The following is a 16718-nucleotide window of genomic DNA, read 5'->3' on the forward strand; positions in this document are numbered from 1 at the left end:
TATTACAATCTTTATAAAACACGTGTATAGAAATTGTGCAAACAACGGAAATGGTCGCGTCAGGAGTTAACAATACAGAAATTCAACTCAACCGACTGGAAGTCCCCCAATGAGAAAGTAACATAGGAAGAATAGTAAGCGACAGAGTTTAGCCATGGGTGCTATTATCATTGTTTTGGAAAGAGATTTATTCACATGCCAGTTACATCACGATGCGGAAAGTAAGGAGTATGAAGCCTCCACCGTCAGTAAGTAGAAATGAAAAAACATTAAACTGCAAAGACTACTGGCCGGCGAGTACCTCTGGTATTTGATTTCGTTGCATTTTGAATTCGCTTGCAGACTGTTGTCTGATGAACAATTGGACGATGATTGGTAACTCCTGCGCCCACCTCCGAGGTTTTCCACGGCTAATTTTATTGCAGGATTGATACGAGAGGCTCTTGTTGGGAAGGATATACTCTTAGTAGTCGGTTTGGTCTCTACCTCAGTTTTTAAAGTTGTTGTCGATTTAGTTGTACTAGTAGTAGAAGCGATGTCATTAACAGGTCGTTCGGTTTCTGTCACAGTAGTGGTTCTAATAAAATCAGGATTTTCTTTAGTCAACTGAGTCAAGTCGCTTTCGTCGTTGTATTGTTTGTTAAGACTACTATCATAGGATGGTCCTTCAACATCAATAATTTTTTGGTATTTACGCGATTTCTCATTTTCTGTCTTACTTTTTACAAAACTATTGAACTTTGATTTATAAGTTCCTTTACGTGGCGAAAACTCAGAACTAGGTACAATATCAAGCACACCTGCTTGTGTCATGGAATCAACAAAAGGAGCTTCAGTTATATAGGGCATCGGAGTTGTTGTGGGTACAAAATTTTTTTTATATTCCACATTTGGGCCTGTAAATGTTATAGTTTCCACAGTAGGCGATATGTAGTGAACAACATTGGGTTCTGTTATAATTTTCAAGTGCTTAACCATACTTTTAAATGGTTTTTCTTCAGAATAGTTCACTTTTTTCTTTTGAACACCTATATGAACAACCTTTTCTTCAGATGGAGTTGTTGTTGATGCAGTGGTAGAAGTAATTTTTTCAATTCGCGAAGTAGAACTAGATAAATTATTGATAATATTTCTTATAATATTTTTTACATTAAAAACTTCGGTAGTTTGATCAGCCAAAGCGTCATCTTCAACTTGATAAAGATAGTACGAAGGTTTTCTATCTGTATTTCGAAGTTTTTCAGAACTGTCTAGATTAAGTTTAGGAGTAATAGAGGTCAATTCTTTTCCAACAGTAACTGCAGATGTAGTGTCAATTCCAAAATGGAAATCTTCTGAGACAATGTCTTTATCAACATTGTTTTTTTTAACATTGTAAGAATTATAAGGAAGTAAGATCGGTTCATTATTTATATAATCAAAATTTTCTTTATCTATACTATATAAATTTGCATCAGAAGGGCGATTGAAGCCATTATCTAGTGCTTCATCTTTTTTTACAGTTGGTGAATTATTTTCAATAACAGTTTGAACATTTATAACATTTTCAGTATATTCTTCGATACTGGAAGAAGTAGCTGGTCGTCTTAAAACTGTTTTTAAATAGTACTTTGTGCTATCCGTTGCAGGTGTTGTAGATGTTATTCGTGTTTTAGGTCGTATACTAGAACTTTCTATGGATGGTTTACGATAAATTAATGCTTCTTTGTCCACAATTGTTCCCGGGCTTGCATTAAATCTTGGTATGATAAGACTAGAAGATCTTTTATCGTTAATTTTATTATTATCGTCCTTATAATCATTATAAGCCTCACTAATATCCTGACTTTCATCTGTGATGTTGACTAACTTTTGAATATGTTGCTTCTTACTTTGAGGATTTATTGGAATATTTTTATTTCTAGACATTGCGTAGTTTTCCAAAGGTTTTGAAATTAAAGTTAACGTATAGGGGTCCTTAGTATTGTTAAAATTCCTACGAATTGAGAAACCAGTTGTTAATGAAAATAACTTTTTGTCACTTGCAGCAGGCGACTGGTGAACCAATTTAACAGCATTATTATTGTTAGTCACACGAGAAGGTTTTCTACGAGTTGGCAATTTTTCAGTCGGTTGTAAGTCTAACCTATATGAGTTATCTGTCTTTTCAAAAGGCTTAGCAAAGGATGAAAAGTTGATGAGAGGTGATAATGTAGAGGGAAGTGAAGAAGTGGACTTTTCGACAGAATTTTGGTATGTAGAGGTTTCAGGATTACGAATGGGATTTTCATCGGACGATGATCTGTCAAATATAAAGAATTGATTCTAAATTCAGCTCCATAAAATAATTTTCTATTATATAATAAAAGATAAAACAAGCAAAAGACGATTTCCAATATTATAATGTAAAGCTTCTCAGGTAATTACACTATGCAAGTAGACTGCTTATTATACATAAGATACTACAAAAGCCAAATCAAATATAGTTATACATATTTCATTTAAAAGGCTAGAAAACATAAAGAAAGGATAAAAACGGGACAAAATATAAATATTAAATTAACAAATAATGTGGTTTTTCTTGATATTGCAACAACCTTTAAACCGACTATAAAATTAGTACCAGACCTAGATTAGTAACACAAAATACTTATCAGCCTAAAGGTTGCCATGAGTTATGTAATGGAATGAAAATGGTAATGAAACACATAATGAGTAAATGTGAATTGAAAAATGACGATGGATTTCTACGAGTATTTATGATCTATGCCTTGATGATCTATGATTTAACAGAAGTAAGAATCACTCTTTTGTAGTACCTTGGGCTATACCGAACCGAGGTCATTGCTTCGGTATAAGGAGCAGTAGTAGTTGGACGTCGTGTAGTAGTGGTTGTTGTGGTAGTAGTAGAAGTGGTTGTGCTTGTGCTAGTTGTAGAAGGAGTTGTGCGTTGGGAACTAGCTTCATAAACAGTCGTCCTCACGCTGCTTGGAATGTGATCATAGCCCAATTCGTTACCATCGCCCCTGGATTATTTATATCATAACATTATGTTAAAAAGAAGTATAAGTTTATATTATGTAAATTGCATTCATTCGGTATATTTTTAGATATACCGAAATAATAAAAAAAACATTACCTTGTCTGTTGGCGTATGGAAGATTGGTACTGGTTCTGGTTGCTTATCTGAAATTTAATTATTACAAAGTTTAAAAAAAATGAATGATTTCTATTATTCATTTAATAATTATTACGTATATAAAAAAAAATCAAGGCAGATCGATTATTAATTAAAAGTAAAATAGGGCCTTTTATATTTGTACGGATTTTTTTAAAAAAACGAACTAGTATTAAAATTCAGAACTTGGCAATAGCTACACTGATCTTGACAAAATTCGCACAAATATTACAGTACCTATATGCATTATGGAGAAAGGTATCTACGGCAATTAAAAATCATGTTTGTTATACTTTTTACTTATGCTCGGCTTGGATGTTCAACAAATATTGACGATATTTGCATCCTGAATCCTGAGCATAGAATGCTTTTTATTTCGGGATTCTATATATATTATAGGGTATTCAATATAAGGGTTACGCTTCGATCGCATGGATTACTATTTGAACGGAATCGAATGAGCAACGCCTAGTTAATGTTCCCCATTAGTGCAAAGTAGGTACCGCTGTTTTGATTCCATACAAAACGTTAACCACGTTTCCACGAGATCTTATACGTAGAAAACCTAGGCATGCTAGACATGCTAGGCACTCACAAAGAAAAATAACAGGAAAAATATACCTGTGGCTGAAGAAGGACATCGTCGTAATCATCAGGTGAAACTGGCCTTGGAGTGTACGTTTCAACAGGTCGTCGAGCTGGTGGAGGAGTGCCTCGGTACGTCTGCTGGACTGCTGGCCGAAGCGAAGCCTGGTTATATTGCTGAACATAGTCTGCCAACACCCGGTACCAATCACCCGTTATTCCAATAAATATACTATCAATATTGTTATACAGAAGATTAAAAGTTGTTAAGAAAGTACTTAAACAATATTTACATCTTATAAAACCTGTAAAAGTCCAAATTTTATGCTTCCCTAAAACTGATAAGAAATTAACTGCCCTATTATTTCTCTAAGAATACTAAGAGCTGGGTTGGTAAAACCCGTCTTTTAAACAAATCTCTTAAAATTAGACTAGTAGTTCGTGCTATCAAACATTCAAATAAGTTGTTCAGCTTTATTTTAGTAAAAATTTACAATTGAATTATTTTATTAATGATATGAAATATTATATATTTTTTAAACAATATTGTGAATACATGAGTTATGTGCTTCAATAATATAGTAGTGATGTTAATAAAGGAACTATACCATAAATAAATTATCTGTTATACCTTACACGAATTATAAAAGCTAATGTGCTATTTTTTCAGTTAAACTAATATAGTGATTTAATGTATGAAATTAAAGAAAATTACTCAGTTATTATTTGAAACAAATCTTATATTACAGAAGATTAATATAAATCTATGGTATTACAATATTGCATTACTTCAGGAGTTCAGAACGGAAACGTTATACAGTTTATATAAATGGTTTTAAAGTTAACAATAACATTTTACAAGTTTGTTCACATGATCGGTAACGGGTAAGATAGTGAATTGTATTTTTCTCACCTGTATCTTTGTACAATTCACCATCTTCATCATACACAGCGTAATAAGGATCGTATTGATCAGCACTGTAGGTTTGGGATCCATTGTACAGCATTTTAGGTCGGGGGCTGGCCGAATAAGAGGTCGGTGTAATACTTTCTGTCGGTTCCAAACTGTAAAGTTTAAAGTATAATGAAAAATAAAAACCATGTATAAAATAGTTTATGATTTAACAAAATATTGAGATGTATAAAAATTAATACAAACTACACTACACCGTTGGTCCTCAGAATAGTCAATATTTACAGTCTAGTCAAAATTAGTCATACTCATACCAGTAAAGTCATTAGGTTAAGTAAAAGTGGTAAGGTTATAATAGGCAGGAAATATGTTCAGCAGCTAAATAGAATGTTCCGTTTAAAAGCTATACTTTAAGTATATAAGAAGGATAAAAGATTATTAAAAGACATGAAAAATAATTAAGTGCTTACAACCAAAGTTATGTGCTATACAAAATACAACATCAACCTAACGTTAGTTGGCTTCAATTTATTGATTACCTGTTTATTCTATCGTCATGGCTAGTCTTAGTAAAGCGAGTCTCTTGTTTAAAGCTGTCCCGAGGTGTAGTATATTTCATATTCTGTGCGACGATGTTCTGATGACGAACTCTTTCTCTAGTTTTTTTATTATAATCTCCGTTACTGATATGATATTTTTCAGTTGTTGGCTTGGCAAGTCTATGCCTGACAGTATAAGGACGCAACGTAGTCTGGTTAAGATATTTTGGAGGCCTTAATGTGTTTGGATTATGATTCGGCTTTCTTAAATGTACAGTCTTATTTCGATATACATATTGATTGTTGGCAGTGTTGACGTAGTCAACCATTACTGGTACTGGAATTTTTCCATTAGGACTTTTGACCTGTTGTTTATATGGAATTTTCGTGACAACAGATAAGTCATTATGATTTTTAGTTACGGAATCTTGTTTAAATAAGTTATTTGCTTGCTTTGGTGAAGAATTACCTATTTTTGTATTCTCAGAAGATCGAATATCATCATACTCCTTATAATTCTGTGCCATCGCAGGCCTTTGCGGCTTTACTTCTGAACTTGGCATGTATTTAGGTTTAACAGCAGGTTCATAGTAATACTGTTCGTCTTCTTCATCATAATAATAATCATTCATTTCTGGCGAAGGCTTTGGTATTGGCCTGCGCTTAGGGGGAACAGTAGTTGACGTTGTTAATATTCTATTTTTACTTTTTATAGGTAGCTGTGTTGATGATTGTAATGTTCGGTAATACGAATTTCCCTGTTTTGGAGTTTCTGTTACAGTGCCTTGTTTAAGAACAAAGGTTGTTGGAATAGTTACACCGGTAGTTAGAGTTTTCCAATAATTATGTAATGCTGAGAGCTGCTCATCCACTAATGTTGATGTAGGTTTGGGAGTAGATTGGATAAATGCTAAAAACGGATTAACATTTTGAGATTGGACATTCGACAGAAAGTTAGATATTGTACTGGATGATAACTGCGGCTGAGGCGTAACTTGCTTATGATTTTTTGGCATTAGGAAACCAGTTGGTGGTGCGGTACCCTGTCCTATTAAGTAAGGTTTCTGTGTAACCATTGGCGTCGTGTGAGAATACGTTAGTGGTCGTACTGCATATGGCTGTTGAAGAGTATTCTCATTAGGTGCATTAAAACTATAACTAAGGGGCAGTTGACGATCATCTTTAAAATTTGGTGGCTTTATATGGCTGGCTATATTTGGTCTAAAAATTTCTCCTTGATTTACAGGTGTCAATTGTTTATTGAAATGATTTGGAGGTTGTTCTCGAGTATTTTGAATATAATTCTGCGGTACTGTTTCAGGTCTCTGAAGCAACTGATGTTGATACTTTTGTACTTGTTTAGGAGTTGAACTCACAAGCCTCTGAGACGGACCTGCAGTACTGCTAACTTCTGCAGAGACTGTAAATGGCCTTGGCGTGTTTAAACCATTTTTTAAAGTTGACGAAAGCAAATTGATATCTGTATACGAAGCCGTAGCATACAAAGGATGATTGCTAGCTATTTTTGGCGGATTTAATTCATCTTTAGTGTTAGGATTTGGTGTTGTTACACCAATAATTGAATAATGATCATCGCGCAGCTTCTCCAAAAAAGTATCAAAGTTGAACTCTGGATTTGCAAAAGGGTTTTCTATTTTGGCAAATTTATGACCAGGATCATTGTAACCGTAAGATTTTACTGGTACATTTTGATTGTCATCATCATTTTCTTCCTCTTGTGAAGACTCTTCTTCGTCACTGGATTCAACATCTTCATCTTCCTCGTAATCTGGACCGTTGTTATTGACTTGTTTGTTACCACCATTAAAACTACTTTGAGAAGCAGGATTGTTATTATTAACCTTATTTTCACGGTAATTATTTACTGTAAGTACAGAATTAGTTGTTTGTATAGGTTTTCCAGTCACTATGGAACTAGATAGATAAGATGAATCAGAAGGAGATACTGAATTTGGTTGTTTCGTCGAATGCACTGTTATTAATTGATTATTTTTAATATTTAGTGCATTGTTATAAAATCCTCCAGCAAAAGCAGAATAAGGATTTTGATTATTATTCAAAGACGATATTGGTGGGCTTTTTGTTATTATTTGAGTTCCACCATTAAATTGAGGACTTTTCTGATTTATAGGATCCGGTATACTTGCTTTAAACGGTCGATTTTGAATATTATCCATATTATAAGGTACGTAAGAATTTGCTGATGAAAAAAAATTACTATTGAGCAAAGGTTTTCTGTTATTTGGATTTTGCTCAATGTTATGAACAAGTCTTTGATTTTGTAGATTAGGATTTAAATTATATTGATGTAAGTGGATGAGCTTTTGAGGTTTAGGATTCGGCCAATTTTTGTCAGGTGACCTAAAACCATTTTTTAAATAAAAACGTATTTGCCTCTTTCCCCTTTCACTGTCTTCTAAATCTTCTTCATTGTATTCATCTTCATTTGATTGTTCATCGAATTCAATATATTCCATAACTTCATCGTTTTCATTCTCATTTTCGTTTTCATTCTCATTATCGTTTCCATTGTCATTTCGTTTTGATATCTTATCTGGTGTTACAGAACTATTTCCAGAATTAACTACTATGTCTCTCTTTTTTCTTGAAAGTGTATTCTGAGTTATGTCTTTAACCTTACTAATATCAGTCAAAAAGTCTTTAGGTCTGTCGATTGAGTCAGTCACATCGTCATATTTTTCAACTCTGAAATCACGACAGTCATTTAGTGTTTATATATCCGTTAAACAGTCAATTAAATAAGTTAAAATGTAAATTACCTGTAGGTTTGAGGTGCTTGTGTTACAGTAGCTGTCCTTCGTTCATCAACTTGCGTTCCAAAAGAGAATGATCCTATTTTGCTATTTTGATTAATCGAAGAAGGTATGATGTTTGAATTGAATGTTCTTCCAGAGTTAGTTTGGGAAACATAGCCATCTCTGTCCTTTTGAACTTGTCCTATTGTCGAAGGCTGTCCTCTGTAAACTCTCTGCTGTCTATCACTTTCGATTTCTTCAACTGGTGGTAAATCATCTACCTCCGCGTACAATTGTTGCTGTAAAAGTACAATATATTTTGTCAAATTTAAAAAAAAGAGTTGATTGTTGGTTTACGACTGTTGAAACAATTCATTGTTCTGATGTAGTTAAAACAAAATTTATAAGCCTAAGGAATATAAATTATGCGACTTAGGATATACATAGCAAGGTCTGCTCTCTTAAATTCTTTTTTACTTATTACATTATCAAGATTTTCATAGTATAAGCATATCCTACCGTTTTGTCAGAATATGCTGACTGGAATTTCTTACAATAATAGATAAGTATTTTCTTTTTCTTCGATGTAAGTTAAATAGTTGAAGACTTCATGACTATTTTCGATGAAAGGAGTTCTACGAACCTTTTCGTATTCTTGTCTATTGAACTTCGGTTGTCCCCTTGAAGTAATGACAGGGTTGGGCTGGGCCCTCGGCGGCGGCGGAGGATTGCGTCGTGGCGGCGGTGGCGGTGGCTCTCTCTCATTGATCCGCTCTAGATCTTCGGCAACCACGGCACCGGTGGCGTCGCAGCCTACGTTACGCGGCCAATCACATGTTTGGAGTTCGTGGCTGTAATTTATATTTTCATAGATTATACATTTTGAACATCTATACTTAAATAAAATAATTAAATTAATATACTACGACAATACACATCGTCAACTAGCCTTTGAGTAAGCGTAGCTTATGTTATGGGTACTACGACCTAATGAATATTTTTATATACATAAATACTATACAAATAATCACCTACACACTGAAAAACAGTCACGTCACAAACATTTTCCAGTTACGGGAATCAAATCCACAGAACTCAGAATAACTCAGAAAGCAATTTCGCTGCCCACTGCGCCAATCGGCCTTCAACTTATGTTATAAATGCGGAGGTTTGCCATTTGCACTGCACCGATCTTGACGGAATTTCGAACAGAGATAGTTTGGTACTACTCGGTGTAATAAAGCCTTTGTTTTGATAAATAAGCAAACTTTATTATTAATTAATTTTATTTTAAATAATTTCACATAACAATTATGATCGGAGGGACACCACTCGGCTCTCTAAAACAGTATTTAGTGAATACTGCTACGCTGATTTTAGTTGAAACAATTATTGTATTTTGGATAAAATATGCAAAAAACAAGCTTTGTTTTAGTTATGTTGTTATATTTTTGCGGGAAACAAATATTAGTAGGTTTTATTTTATTAGTAGAATTTATTATTTTAAGTAGATAATTTTGGACCCCTATGAAAAATATTTTAGCTAGGCTAGCTGACTCTTGAGTTGAAAAGTTGCATATTATAATTGATGCGAATCTGCGTATAGAACCTACACGTTATATGAACGCTCAAACTTAATTCATTTATTTCAAGTAGGCCCAGTTTATAAGCACTTTTGACACGTCAAGTCTGTATGTTGGTTGAGACCCACAATTGAAAGCAAAACACTGCAATCTGACAGATTATAGGTATCCACGCGTTCGATGCAGTTCAACCTGAGTTCAATGAAGTGAAGAAGTGAATATACCCAGATGAAGTCAGTCGAAAACTATTTGCTTATGAAAGGTCCTTACCTGTACATAAGGCCACCAGTACAAGACTCAAGTAGCGCGCCGCCGAATACGCAAACATAGTATAGCGTACAATCGGTAGGGTGAGGGTAGTAGCCGAATTCTTCGGGGCAGTCAAAGTCTACATCCCTCTTGAGGCTGGCCGCCACGGGAACGCTCCTGATCGGGCCGGAACGCTGCCGTGAACGGTCTTTTGCTGCAAGGCATACTGGAAAAGGGAAAAGTTTATATAAGCGTTTGATTTCATTAGATTTATTATAGGCACATGAGGCTTAACAGTTAAGCCACAGGATGATGGACGTAATTAGTAAGTGGAGAACCGGCGCCAAAGAACAGATCAACATTTTGCAGATCTCGAAAGGAAGCCGTCCTACAAACGTCATACAAAGTGCTGCCCTGTGACCATAAATAAATAAATATACTACGACAATACACACAGCGCCATCTAGTCCCAAAGTAAGCGTAGCTTTGGTTATGGGTACCTACTAAGATAACTGATGAATATTTTTATGAATAATATACATATATACTTATAATATACATATAAACACCCAGCCACTGAAAAACATTCATGTTCTTCACACAAACATTTTCCAGTTGTGGGACTCGAACCTGCGGCCTTGGACTCAGAAAGCAGGGTCGCTGCCCACTGCGCCCATCGGCCATCAACCAGAGCTTAAGTATAGTAATAATCTTTACTTAGTTTTATGAAATTGAAGAGTTGTTTTTTTGTGTTTGTGTGTTAACAGATAATTCACAGCTTCTTGTCTAAGACTTTTTTTTGTTGGTTATAGTGGTGCGTTTGATAGCATTATCCGTGAAATTGAAATACATAAAATCAAAATTTCCGCCACTTCAGCGGTACGTAAGCCAGGCTCCATACAAAAATTATCATTGCCCCAGATCATTTTAAATAGGAGCTCCAGGAGGTGTAAATAATTGTAAGTGAACAAAAGGATTTTGTTAAGAAAGCAGGAAATGTATGTTGAGGATTCATCAAAGCTATTGGAATAAATATAATGTTTAATAGTTTCACGTGCATTGTTTTTATTGCCTAAATACACGGAGCTATGTAATCAAGAGCGTGCTGCTAATAGCCATACTTACTGAGAGCTATTCAGAACAATTGCCCCACCGGCCTTGTAGATAACGAACCGACACAACTTTTCCACTTACATCAATATAATTTAAATCCTAATCTACAAAATCAAAGACTTGTTCATAACATTGAGCAAAATCCAAATAACAGAAAACAAACTCTCAACTCACTAGAGAAATACCTATAAATAGCCGCGCCTTACATACAGTATTCTGGACAGTTTTATTCCATTAACACCATATAGACCAATTGACAAGGATAAACGGTTAAGGAAAACATCGTGAGGAAACCTGCATACCTGAGAGTTCTCCGTAATGATCTCAAAGGTGCGTGGAGTCCACCAATCCGCACTGGTCCAGCGTGGTGGACTACGGCCTTAACCCTTCTCATTGAGGGAGGAGACCCGTGCCCTGTAGTGGGCCGGTAATGGGTCGTTATGATGATGATGATGGAATTTTTTTTTTTTTTCATAAGACACACCAGCAATTTATTGTAACTATATTCATAAACAAATTTAACTACTTATGTGTTAGAATTACAAAATCACCGCTTTTTTCCTTTTTATTTTAAATATGTTGAATTGACAACATCTTTAAAATAAAAAGGAAACAGCGGTAATGGCTTAGTGGTTAAAATGGTTTGGTGGATTTTGGAACGCCCTACAGGAAACTTATGCCAAGCAGTGCACGTCAATCGCTTGAAGTAATGCTGATGATGAAGACAGAGATAGCTGGCAATCCGAAAAAGGAAAGAGGTTCTAATATCCCGGAAAAATGGTCTGGGAAACATTTGCACAAGCTTTAAAAGACTAACATTCATTTCTTTATAAACTTAATAAAATTGCATAGAAATAGCATTTCGGTGATAAATGTACGTAGCTTCTTAGCTCGGAAAAAAAGCTTTCTCGCGGAATTTAGGCAAAATCAAAAGTAATGCACACAAAATCGCGGGACACAGCTAGTATACAATAAACACAGATCCAGTCAGGGGTAACAGGTAGTAACTAAACAATAAAATCCACCAAGGTGTGGCAATCAAACTCGACACTAACTAGTAAAAAAACAAAAGTATACCTAAACAATAGTTAATAGTATTAGTTAAACAAAGCGCCATTCTCCCATGAAACTAAATATCACTAAACAATTCAGCGTGTCAATATACATTAAGTTAACATCAAGACCTTAAGTTGATTATATTAAGGGCCATTGTTGTATATATATAGTTTGATTGGTATTTATTGGCACATAACCCTTGAGATCGGCATTTTTATAGTACATTCATACTGTAAATGCGGCTTGTAAGTGGTAATTGATCGTTGTACTTTTTATCTGAAGGGCGTTAATAAACTATTGAAGTATTTCATTCAGTAGTTCAACTGAAATGATTTAAAAGTGCCAATCCCCTCAAGGTCTGCCTCAGAGAGGTTAGTGCTAAGCCGGAGCAAACTTAGGTATTTTATCTTTATTGCGGAGCCCTTAAGTAGCATATCAAGCGTTTACCGAATCAGCGTAACCGACATATCAAAAAACTTTGAAAATTTATGAATAAATCATTCATTCATAAATAGACACCTGTAGCGGTAAAAATACCTATATAATCAGTCGCTGTCATGAAGCGGTGGAAATACTGTTCCGTAGCAATAATGCACATACGAGTAGGTACATAGTACATTTATTATAAAAATATTCATACATTAAGCATACAAAAATTTAACATTTTGCATTTATCAATTTATTGATACGGATACATTTCAAAAACTATTAAATATGTTCTATCATTTATTATTTTTCTTATTTTTTTTTTTTAATTATTAACAATGCTTAAGAATAAATTAAAAAACACTATTAAAAATTTATAAAAAAAAAAAAAAAATCCACCCTCCGCTTGCGGGGCTTTTGAATGCCCAAGCAACCGGTGGTCTGGGCTCCAGAGTGAGAAACCTCCTCACAATACGCGCCGTTTCAAGGACTACTGCCTTCTGTATCCGACCCTTGATCCAACAACCAAGCGAAAGCTTCTTGAGATGTTGGTCGAAGCTTTTCGCGAGAAGACCATTGACTGAAACGACGATCGGAACAACAACGGTCGACTCAACACTCCACATGGCGGTAATCTCGTGAGCAAGGTCCAAGTATTTAGATACTTTTTCCTTTTCAGCTTTCACCAGATTATCGTCATGTGGAATAACAAATAAATAAATTATTATTATGAATAAACATCAATATTATCTTTTTTATGGCACTACCGATCATATGCAGTAATTAGTGAATATCTATCATCAATATCACCTATTGCCGTCCCAGTTCAGGACAAGGCTATCCTCTCTGAATGTAAAGAGTTTACACAACACGCCTTCGGGAAAATTGTGGAATACTCGCAGACATGCACTCTCCGCAAGATGTTCTTCCTTCACCATAAAATCAAGTGATATTTAAATGCCTTAAATGCACATAAATCAGAAAAGTTTAGAGGTGCTTGCCGGAGATACAACCCAGAAATCGAAACCGAAGTCCTAACTATTATGCTATCACTGCTCTTCGAAGATCGATGTGAACTATTAGTACCTACCACCAACCAACTATCGCCATACAATATGGTACCAATCAATCACACTCCAAGATTATGTTATGGCGTAAGTTCAACAAAGTCGCAGTGCTCTCACCTTGAACGAATCATACCCGAGCTTCATAATAATACCTCGTGTGTGGGAAATGCTCAACGGCTTGGAATCGTTGCAGCACATAACGAAATACCCGTAAACCAAGATACACACTCTGATAAAACATAATCGCTTTTATTCGGAAACGTACTGTAATATTCAATTTTTGCTCTTTCTGTGAAATTTTATTTTATGCAATTATACGGTTTTGTTTGCCAGATTCATCCTCGTTTTATCAAATTACATATTATTACAAATAAATCCAAATTATGTTATATATTTCATATTTATATCAAATGACGATTATTTAATCGTTTGTATTAAACGGTTAAGACACTGTAGCTCCTATAACAAACAGTACAACTTAATTTTTATTGCACAAAAACTAAAACAGTCAAGAGCTAGCAAAATGTTTACAATCCCTGCTTAAACGAGACCATGGGGCAATGTACTTTTGTCTCAATCCATTTGGCACGGATTCAGAATTTAACCACATATTAAATCGATGATTTCCAAAATCTTAAGTGTTCATTTTATTTGAAAAAATATAGCTCTGTTCTGCGTCGTATATGCCTATTTGAGCCACTCTTTCCTAAGACTCTATATTTTCCCAACAAAGTTAAAAAATACTTAAAGGACTAAAATAACTAAACTGCAGATTTTTTCATTGATTGAGTAAAACTTGGTCGCTAAAACAGAAATTACCGATTCAACTGCAAAATAGAATAATTGAGGTAGCCTAAGGTACTTCAAGATATTTTATAACTACGTCTATAGCAATCATATAGAATTTAAGTACAGCTGTCTGTGATTTTCCTGCTTACGTTCAATAATTAGGTTATGCCTCTTTTGGTTTATTTAAACAAAAACCCAACCTAAACTTAGTTGTTTTTTAGACATGGGTAAAGGAATTTTTGGAGTATTTTAACATCTAAAACAGGAAATCGGATGCTTACAAATCTAAGAAAGAAAGATAAAGAAAAACTTTATTTGGATATACACACACTAGAATTAAAATACAACTTAATAGTCTACACAACAATTATAGGAACGGTGTGATCCCAAAATGGTCTTCACTCAGCATGTTTGCAGTGCCTGTTAAGACACAGCGCTGATCTTCCGTGATATTTGCTAATTTAGAAAAATATACACGGAAGTCTTCTACAAACATCTAAATATGTTATGTATGTGTCTGTTGCTTTTGTAATTATAATAATACTTCAATGTGTTAATGTTAGATAAATAAGCTAAAAGTTTTTTTTTTTAAATATACTATACTTTTCTGTATCTTTACGTCCTACTGAGTGTTAATTAACGATAATGTATGGTCTGTACACTTTTCGACTACCATGTTAAAAAATTAATTTATGTGCGTGTGTTAAAAAAATTGTTGTTACTTTATTGTTTATTGATTAAAGTCAATAATTGTACATTTCCTCGTTTTTATGTCCGCAAACGACTTCAAAGTCCGCTTACAACCTTCTATTTCATGTTTAATTATGATCTTTTTAATACTGATAATAATGTTTATCTTTATTTATTTCTCGAGTCTCAAGAGCTTTGGCCAGTATTACAGTTATCGACAAAATTCCGATGTGAAATGGTATAAAAATGTTTAACAACTAAAAAAGATATATTCATAAACTATTATTATTTATTATAAAAACTATTAAAAATATACTGTTACGGATTGTAAAGATTATATTAACAACTTAGCTTCTGCAGGTGGATTGTACGATGGTATTGGAGTATTATTCAACTAACTGCTCCGTGGATGATTTTACTATTATGTATTGCCTAATTGTTTGGCTGGATGGTTCTTGCCCTTATTCCTAAATCTTTATAATACCCGTAGAAACGTATAATTATGAAACCAGTTGTCCGCACAGTAACTAAATTTAAAATAACTTTTGCCAACGATACATACTAAGTATGAGCAAGAGTAGTAAATATAGAAAACAAATAGAGCAATATTATTGTCATGTCGATTCTGTACGTGATCGTATTTCTTAGTATAAAACAAGTATAACTATTAGGCGCCATTCAGTTGTTGTAGGCGGTAGAAATAGGGTTGTCGATTTTAAACTTCAGTCAGACGTGCATTTAAGCTATAATACAGGGAGTTTACTACAGCCGCTTAAGTAATTTTATTTAATCGTTTTTGATAACCTTACAGAAATTGAAACAAGTTTGGGCTTAACCAGACATACAGATAATAAAGAATAAAACATATATATATATATATATATATATTCAAATATATAGACTTGACAAATATAAGTGCTTGACTGCAATCACACCCGATGGCAAGTGATGATGCAGCCTAAGGTGGGTCGCGCTGGCCTAGAAAATGCCTATTCACTGTTGATTTGAAGGTACCCAGATAATAGGTATCGGAAAAGACGGAAGACGGGATGGGCATTCCAGGCCTTTGCGGTGCGGATCAGAAAGGAAGAAGCAAAACGCTTCGTACGTGTTGATGGTATTTCTACGACGTAACGGTGCAGATTCTTTCGGTGTTTCGCAGTTCGATGGTCAAAAGGAGATGGTTTAACTAAATCGAATATCTATCTCCTGAACACACTCTCCAAAATGTATCTTGCAGAATACAGTTAGACAGGCAACCTTGCGCCGGTGTTCAAGCCTCTGAAGTCTACTGACTACAAGGTCGTTGCCAATGAGTCTCCCGGCACGAACATCGACCGAATCCAAAGCATCGAGCTGGTACTTGGCAGAGCCATTCCAGAAATGGCTGAAGTACTCCATGCACAACCGAACTTGAGCTTGGTACAGGGTTAGAAGCTGCATATGTTTATATGTCATATAAAATGGATAATTCAAATAGTGTCACCTTTTTTTTTTTTACATATAAATAAATATACTACGACAATACACACATCGCCATCTAGCACCAAAGTAAGCGTAGCTTGTGTAATGGGTACTGAGACAGCTGATGAATATTTTTTTATGAATATAATACACATAAATACTTATGATATACAGACAAACACCCAGATACTGAAAAACATTCATGTTCATCACACAAACATTTTCCAGTTGTGGGAATCGAACCAACGACCTTGGACTCAGAAAACAGGGTCGCTGCCCACTGCGCCACTCGACAGTCAAGCCTTTATGG

The 16718-nt window shown here is 34.6% G+C and overlaps 1 protein-coding gene across 1 annotated transcript in view; it reads right to left on the bottom strand.

Moving 5' to 3' along the window:
• LOC120634100 overlaps positions 1-16718 on the bottom strand; it is a 136776-nt gene that overhangs the window by 3629 nt on the left and 116429 nt on the right. Inside the window, exons 2-9 of the mRNA XM_039904497.1 lie at positions 9825-10029; positions 8615-8822; positions 7996-8270; positions 5195-7921; positions 4656-4807; positions 3779-3930; positions 3119-3165; positions 2799-3005 (exon numbers count right to left, since the gene is read on the bottom strand). Of these exons, the coding sequence (XP_039760431.1) occupies positions 2799-3005; positions 3119-3165; positions 3779-3930; positions 4656-4807; positions 5195-7921; positions 7996-8270; positions 8615-8822; positions 9825-10029 (3973 nt within the window). The remainder of the gene's footprint in view (positions 1-2798; positions 3006-3118; positions 3166-3778; positions 3931-4655; positions 4808-5194; positions 7922-7995; positions 8271-8614; positions 8823-9824; positions 10030-16718) is intronic.

This window comes from Pararge aegeria, chromosome 2 (genome assembly GCF_905163445.1).
Source record: "Pararge aegeria chromosome 2, ilParAegt1.1, whole genome shotgun sequence".
Lineage (NCBI taxonomy): Eukaryota > Metazoa > Arthropoda > Insecta > Lepidoptera > Nymphalidae > Pararge > Pararge aegeria.